The sequence below is a fragment of the Archocentrus centrarchus genome, chromosome 1, assembly GCF_007364275.1.
Source record: "Archocentrus centrarchus isolate MPI-CPG fArcCen1 chromosome 1, fArcCen1, whole genome shotgun sequence".
In the NCBI taxonomy this organism is placed as follows: domain Eukaryota; kingdom Metazoa; phylum Chordata; class Actinopteri; order Cichliformes; family Cichlidae; genus Archocentrus; species Archocentrus centrarchus.
Window position 1 is genome coordinate 7809957 of NC_044346.1, and position 8543 is coordinate 7818499.

At 40.7% G+C, this 8543-nt stretch overlaps 1 protein-coding gene across 2 annotated transcripts; it reads left to right on the forward strand.

Annotated features, from left to right (window-relative positions):
• Positions 1–2248: 2248 nt before the first annotated feature.
• Positions 2249–8535, forward strand: pvalb7 (parvalbumin 7). Of its 2 annotated transcripts, none has more exons than XM_030739842.1 (5): positions 2249–2366; positions 5267–5335; positions 5593–5722; positions 5877–5986; positions 7915–8535. In XM_030739842.1, exons 2-5 carry the CDS (start codon positions 5275–5277, stop codon positions 7938–7940), a joined length of 327 nt encoding a protein of 108 aa, XP_030595702.1. In that variant the 5' UTR covers positions 2249–2366; positions 5267–5274; the 3' UTR covers positions 7941–8535. The 2 variants fall into 2 exon arrangements, with proteins under 2 accessions (XP_030595702.1, XP_030595783.1); XM_030739923.1 differs by having other exon boundaries at positions 2322–2369; positions 5269–5335.
• The last annotated feature ends 8 nt before the right edge of the window (positions 8536–8543 follow it).

Below are 8543 nucleotides of genomic sequence, written 5' to 3' on the forward strand. Positions count from 1 at the left end.
ACCCATTTCATGAAGCTGTCTACACACTGTTCTTGAGTTAATCTGAAGGCCACATGAAGTTTGGAGGTCTGTAGTGATTGACTCTGCAGAAAGTTGGTGACCTCTGTGCACTATGCACCTCAGCATCCGCTGACGCCACTCTGTTATTTTACATGGCCGGCCTACCACTTTGTGGCTGAATTACTGTCATTCCCAGATGGTTCCACTTTGTTATAATACCACTAACGGTTGACTGTGGAATATTTAGTAGTGAGGAAATTTCAGGACTGGATTTGTTGCACAGATAACATCCTATCACGGTACCACACTGGAATTCACTGAGCTCCTGAGAGCGACCCATTCTTTCACAAATGTTTGTAGAAGCAGTCTGCATGCCTAGGTGCTTGGTTTATACACCTGTGGCCATGGAAGTGATTGGAACACCTGAATTCAATGATTTGGATTGCTGAGCGAATATTTTTGGCAATATAGTGAATCTGAAGCAGATGAACAACATCTGAAATTAATTTCCTTTAGAAATCCTGACATGGGATCTAAGAGATCCATCTGGTCCTTGAGTTGATCCATCTACTGCTTCACTGAAGCCTCGCCAGAAATGGTTTCAGTGGAAGGGTGGCTACCACGAAGTCAGTCTTAGGGAAAGAAAACAGGGAGAAAAGGCTGAAGTTTGTCACATTACACAAAAGCTGGATTGAAAAACAGGTTTGATGGAGTGATGAATCCAAATTTGACATTTTGGCTCAAATCATCATTAATATATATGGAGGAGGTCAGGAGAGAGCTACACCAGTGAGTAACTGTCATGGTCCTGGGCTGTTGGCCCAGCGCTTTGTGTTTGTTTTTGATATTCTGTGATGTTGTTTTCCTTATGTTGGGATCCTGGTTTTTGATTCCCCCATGTATTTTTGGTTGTGGATATTTGTGTGTTTGTTGTTTATCCCCTGCCCTTGTGTCAAGTTCATGTGTCCTAGTCCTGGTCTTTGTGTTTAGTTACTTCCTGTTTTATTTTGGTGTGTCTGTGGGTTCTTGTGCGGTGTGTCTAGTTTTGTTTCCTGTGTCTCCCTGCCAGGTGTTCCCTACTGTCTCGTTACCTGTGTGTATATTTTGCCTTCCTTGTCAGGTCGTTGTTTGATGTCCTCTGTTCCTGCTGTGCACTTCATGTTTCATGTCCATGCTTTTGTTCATTTCCAGTTAGTCAAGTCACGTTCAGTTTTTCGAGTTGAAGTTTGTGCTGCTGGCTCCTGTCCAGCCTTTTTCAGCTCCTGTAAATAAAGCTTAAATTTGAAGTTAAGCTTTTCACCTTGGGTGTCCTGCTTTGGGGTCCTCTTCCTTATGAAAATTCACTATGGTTTTCTATGGTTTTTATGCAGTAACCATGGTTTTACCATGGTAAAACCATGGTTACTGCATAAAATAACACTGTGGCTGCCTTGCCTGCCACCGTGTTACAGTATCTTCAGCCATCTGTAAAACACGGTGGAAGCTCTGTCATGTTTCAGGGCTCTGGTCAAAATGGACTATCCATGTATTACCATCTGTCTGGTTGGCAATATCCTAATTTTTTCTTCTTTTGTTTTGCCTCATGTACTGTATCTCCATATATATTTGCACGTTTCAGTAAATTGCTGTACCTATCTTCCATTTCCCTAACGAAAATATAAAGAAATGAGGGGGGGCTCAAGACTTCTACACAGTATATGTGCATCTACTTGATGGCATTTTCTAAAAGTAGTTGGAACTACAGCCTCCCATGACTTGTCAAAGCCACTGCTGCTAGTGATACCGGCTTAGAGAGACTTAGTGTAGATCAAACACTAAACATTGTCCTGTCAATGTCCAATTAATTCAAAAATGTTTTTAATCAAAACTACTGCTAGAGACAATTCAGTAGTGGCTGGATATTGGTGTTCCTGCTATCAGTGCCAAATTCATGTGTTTGTACAACTCAAGCTGACAGAATGAATCACATATCTGATAAGAGTGACAGCAAAGACCTGGGTGAAGATAAGGTCCAAAGGCAGTCAGATAAAGTGGTATTATTAACACGGCCTTATGCGATTTGGTAGTGTTGCAGAGAAAATGATCACACTCTAGGGCCAGAAGTGCTTGCGTCATGACTTGACACCACCCCCCCCCCACCCCCCTTCTGAAAATAGAGAGTATAATGAGAGGTGGGAATGTGGGGTGTATGGGGTAAGTGTGTATGTGTTTTTAGGCAGCTATAAAAGTCATATTGTGTCCTCCCCCTCATCTTGATCATCTTACCTCATCTTACCACCCTTCTATCTTCTCTCTGCTCCAATTTCTCTCCATCACCTTTTCATTTGCCATCTTTCTCAGCTGCAGTCACCCACCCCTTCATTCAGGTAAGACAGAAACAAACTATGAGATGGGAAAAAAGCATTTAGAACGCACTCTGAGGCCACAGCAAGCAGAAAACTGAACTACAGTGATTCAGGGGATTATCTGTGACAAGCAGAGTTGTAAATGAAAAAAGTATGAGTGACACACAGTGATAAACTGTTTGTAGCTGTCTAACAGGGGTGTGTTTGTATAAGCCAGAGGGTGAATGCTCTGCTAGGAACTCAACTAAGAAAATTAAACACAAATATCATTGATTTAGGATTTGCAAGCCTTACAAAACACAGCTAGTTAACATTAAAAGGTGCACTCGATAAAAAACTGGAGGGTACGTGAAAAGTCCTAAAAAAGTGGTCAGGCTTTATACAATATCAGAGTGCCAAAGAACAACAAGCTGTGTAAATACATCTTTCTGATATTATTCAAAGCGTGTTCTCGGGGAATTTGTAATAGTTTTCCCTAGAAATTGTTTGGTTTGGCAGTTGCTACTCCGCAGTAGCTTGTTTTAAATAAAAGGTAATATTAGCAGCAGGTTTTGCTCTGATGGGTGTTTCCTTGGCTCAGGTTTCACCAAGAACAGGTGTCAGTGGCACAGTAGCTGTGTACTTAAGTAATTTTAAGTACAGTAGCTAATGTCTGTTGTAGATGTTTTTCTGTGTTGTTGTATTTTTGAATGGACTGCTTTTGGAAAGAGGTCTTAGATAAACTTTAATGAACACACTTTTTGTGGCCTGACTCAGAATTAGCACAACTTCCATCTTTAACTTCCAGAGATTTATTTGTGCTTTAGGGTATTATGCTAACCTGCTATTCAAATTATTAACTGCCTCCACCAGAAAAAAAAGTGAAGTTTAGAACTGTACCTACTTTTCTAAAGAAACATATAAGTGTATAACTTATTTTTAGCACACTTACAGGCGAGAGTGGCTTTCAATCCTCGGTGAAGGTCTGTTATGCTGTGATACTAAAATATAACCCCACATATCCATCACAGCATGCACATCCTTCACTGCAAGTTAAATAAAGTCACTGAGTGTCATTCACAATATGTGAGCAGAAGTGTTCTCACGCTGTGCACAAAATAAGTGGGCACCCAAAATTACCCACATTCATGAAACCCCAAGTCCTCTACATAAGGAAACCCACATACCTCAGGCTCTGTTCTGCCTGTTGCTGGTTGATTGTCAGCTGATAGACTGCGGTGTGTGTGTGTGTGTGTGTGTGTGTGTGTGTGTGTGTGTGTGTGTGTGTGTGTGTGTGTGTGTGTGTGTGTGTGTGTGTGTGTGTGTGTGTGTGTGTTTGTAGGATCATTTAACTGGGCAAACCACAACTATTATTATTACTTAGTTTAAAGATGTCTCTTTAAACTTTTAAAAATGGCCTTTTTCATTTGTTAGGAAAATCTTGATAAATATGGGATTTGTGTATAAAATGGTTCATACGTGTGGTTTAAACACAGATTTTTGTGCACTCACTGTGTGTGGATGTCTGCATTACATTACATTAGAGGCTACAGTGAAGGAAACAGACCAAATACATGCTCGTGAACACTTTGGGTTGCTGCAAATGATAAAAGTTCATAATCCATGAGACAAAACATTTGAGCTGAAGGAATTATGTCAAGAACAACCCAGAACAACTGAACTGATTGGATCTGCTTGTCTGCTTTTGTGTTTAATTAAAAAAAAAAAAATACAAGTGTAAAACGTTCCCAAAAGCAAAAGATGATGTCCTGAGACGACTTCAGTTTATGACATCAGAGCTTTTCATTTGCATCATCTTATCTCAAGACATTTCATAAACCACAAATAGATGCTCACTAATTGGCTTTTGCTGCCAAAAATCAGACACATAACAGGTGTAGTGAAAGTTGAGAAGAAGCAGATTGGATGGAAAGCAAGAGGATGATCATGAATTTCTGTTTTTACTCTCTCATTCTGTCCTTTGGACAGGAAGGCCTGGGATTTTGTTGGGGTCGGGATAGTGCAATCTGCAGAGGGACCACTGAAACCCACCCAGTGGGTCTTTGCAAGTCTCTCAGCACACGTATCCTGACTGAGGCGCAATGTCTGAGACACATACTCCTACATACTCAGGAGCTCACATCTCTTAAAGACGCAAAACTCATTCATCAAACATGTAACTTGACAACTCAGCACTTATTCCCAAGGCTCTGAAATGATACACAAGGAGACTGAAATCCTTCAGCTCAGGTGTGACACCTACAGGCTAGTGCCATGTACTGCAACTAAGGGGACACTGACAGGTTTTTAATGTTCAACAAAATGTAACTAAGCAAGCAGACGGGACATGCCAATTTCACTAGAAAGGTTTTCTGGGTCAAATGCCTCACAGCTTGTGTCATTCAGCTATAAAGCAGTGTTCATTTCACAGTAAGTGGATATGTTTTTTTTAGGATTAATAAAGTTATTTTGAAAGAAAAGAAATGAATTTATACAGAGAGGTATGCTGTGAGTGTTTTAAGATCATGGAGAATTCAGAACAATTTGTGTGCTTCTTCAAGCGTACAGTGCTTGTCTCTGTCCACGGGTGCCACACAGTATTTATGTCTATGTCTTAAAGTCTAAACTGTGTCCTTCTATCAACCTCCCGCTGTGCCAAGTTCCACAGAGGCCATCTCTTGACTGCTTTAAAGATACTCCTCGAGGCCTGTCAGGATCAAAATTCCCCTTGTGTTTGTTTGAATGCGTCATCGTCTCTTAATTTACTATGCTGTAAAATGCAACAACAGTCTAACTAATAATGCATGCATTCATAAAGAGTTTCAATTTTAGTTTCAGCATTTGTGTCATATCCTCAGCGCCATGTCTGCTGCTCTCTGTGCTCACCTCTTTGAAATGCAATACTGAAATGTGCACCTTTCATTTCCTTTCTGTCTCTCCAGGTAAAAAAATGGTTATGACAGATCTGCTAAAACCTGAGGAGATCAAGAAAGCTCTTGATGCCTTTGCAGGTCAGTAACCAATGGAGTGTCACTGGTACTCCGGTAATTTGTGGTAAAAAAGTACACACAAAGTACCAAATGTTGGCCTTAGATTTTTTGCAGACCCATAAAATCCATAAAAAACTATTTATGCACATGGAATTGATGTAATAAAAACATTACCGTGCTCTGGATTGTCAGTGTTGATTGAAATCTTCTGCTCTTAAAGTGGCTGTGACAGATAATATTATGACCTCTTGTGTCTGTTTTGCCTTTGCCTTTTGTAGCAGAAACATTTGACCCTAAAAAGTTCTTTGAAATGGTGGGAATGAAGGCCATGTCAGCTGAAAATGTCAAGAAGGTCTTTCAGGTTCTGGATGTGGATGGTAGCGGATTTATAGAAGAAGAGGAGCTGAAGTAAGAGACTCAAAACAGACACAAAACGCACAAAAAGCAGGCTTGATGACAGAGACAGATCTACTATATAAAGTTGATGTGTGCACACTGTCACGTGTTCCTTAGAGCTGCCTTACAGTGATCCATTTTCTGCAACAACCTGCACTTTTCTCAGGTTTGTACTGAAGGGCTTTTCCAAGGAGGGCAGAGATCTGACTGACGCCGAGACAAAAGCATTTCTCACAGCTGCAGACAAAGATGGAGATGGCAAGATCGGCATCGACGGTAAGAGAAAGCAGAAACTTTTCAGAGTGTACTCAGTTTATTCTTCAAAAGGTGAGAAGAGGCGATGAGAGAGGAGGATGAGGATGGGTGGGAGGAGAGTGTTCAGGTTAGCATGTAGGCTAAAAGAAGTTGTCTGAAGTTCCACACAGAGAAATCTGTCCTGGGTTTTAAATACTGTGTGGGATTTTTCACTTTACCTAAATGTCTATAATATTTGTTGCTTCGTATTGTTTGCATATATGGAAAAACTGGATATGATTGAAGTAAATGTGCATTCTGAGAAGATGTGCTGAGAAAATTGCTGTTTCACCTGCGCAAGCCGGCACCAGTGTTTACTTACCTGATTTGTTTACTGAAATTAAAATGTCATAAAGTAAATGGGACAATTGCTCTTTGAGTTTTTATAACACAAAAAAAGCAATTTGAGCCTGTCCTCATAGGTCATCTGTGGAGCCAAGTTTTTACGACCAATACTTAAGTCTTAAAATTAAGGGACCTCTAGCAGTTGTAAGGGTGTGAATAACGTGTGAATAACATGTGAATAACGTGTGAATAACACGTGACTTCTCTGGCAAATTCCAAAGAAATACTCAAATATGGATTTTCTCAGATTTGAAAAGTCCATGGGGACTAAATGGCTTTAGATGCCACAAGAAAAGCTTCAACATTAAATGGACTGGTTCTTCTATAGCACTCAAAGCACTTTATACAACATGCCTCATTCACCCACGCACTTGAGTATCTTGTCCAAGCATACTTTGGCTTGCAGACTGGAGCAGCCAGGGCTCAAACCACCAACCTTCCAATCAATAGGTGACCTGCTCTACTTCCTGAGCTTCGGCCACATAACACATGAAACATTATATTAAAAAGTGGCCTTTATACACCATGTCACAATATCAGGTTGCTTTTCTCCTGCCACCTGTAGGGGCGCTCATTTGAGAAATGCTTATATGGGTCATATAGGACTGGAGGACATGTACATGCAATGATTTGGCGACCAGTGACCATAAAAAGAGTCAGTGACAGTGAGCGCCTCCAATGATGACGGGCAAAATGAATGCTTGTGATGAGATTTGTGCAGGTCCCAAGTTAAACTTTTCTCAACTTCAATGTGAGCAACTGAAACAACTGCAATTGAAACCAATAGATACCACTGACTGACAATTGTCATGTCCACTAGAGACCAATCTGCAGCGACAAAGAGATGCTTGACAAGCAAACTGCTTCCTGCATGCTAAAGTCATGCTAGGGAAAAACAGTGGTTGGAAACTGTGACATTACAAATGCGGGCAATAAATTGGTGATTTTGTTGCCTCTGAAGTGGTTGCGTCGAAAATGGGGCCCAGATCTGCAACCTATCGCAGTCAGTTGTCGTCTTCAAAGCCACTTTGGTGCCTCAAAGACGGCGATAAAACCACAGTAAATGATAATACAGCGATTAACTGTGATAAATCGGTGCAAATGAAATTAAAAATCAAAAGTTTTTCAACACAAACTGAAAAAAAAACCCTCAACACTATCATTGCACAACCACTGATTTTTTTCTAGCTGGAAGGAGGTTTCCATTCTGTTTTTACTCTGGTGTGGCTGAGCCATACGTTTGCCAAATTTGTGCCACAAACAGAAACCACTTTCAGTCAGTTGAAATGGTGGTGTATATGGACGTGACTTACAATAAATCAAAGTGTGTGGTCATCATAACGGACAAATAATGTCACATGGTGCAACAGTGTGGCTCGCTGATGTATTGTTGGTAAATGATTGTTTATGATTACGCAGCTTTGGTACAAAGGAATAACAGTTCAGGGCTCCAGAGACAATGAAATACTTGGATGAGTTTGTTTTTGGTGCTTTTAGTGAATATGCTGACAATGTTTCTCTCTTTTGTGCATGTTTTCATTTGTTGCTTTACTCTTGTTTTTCAGAGTTTGAGGCCTTAGTGCATGAGTAAGGGGATAGTTGAACTCCCCTCTTCTTCTTCCTGCTCCTCTTTGTCCCTGCATTCACATTTTGTAACTGCTACCTTCAAACTCTTCCTCCCTTTCCTCGCTCTGGACCCCTCACATGGAGACAGACCAGGCCTGCTCTCTGCAAAAGAATAACAAAAACAGGCCAACAGGGAGTCCCCCTGAGGAGGAACATAACAGGCATAACAGGCACCAGTTTCACTTTCATTCTTAATGATTTCATGAGGATAGTCTGTGGTCAAAAAAACAAACAAACAAACAAAAAAAAAACAGGTGGTACTAGTGTTGTAGATGGTGTAGATGTTATAAAGACTCCTTAAATCTTAATTTCCTTCCTCTGTATCAGGTTGTGCATTGTGTCTTGATTGGTTTTATTTCTGGATGTTCACATGTCAGTGCACTTTCCTCCCACTCCTCCTCTTTATCCACCTTCCCTCACCTCAACCACCTCTTCCTTCTCCTCCTCCTCCTCCTCACTCCCTGCCTCTGATCAGATCATGTAGTAAATAAAATCATATAAGGAGAGCTGCGAAGAGAGAAACGATCTCAGTATGAAATGCTAATAATAAAGAAAACTTGACTAAGTG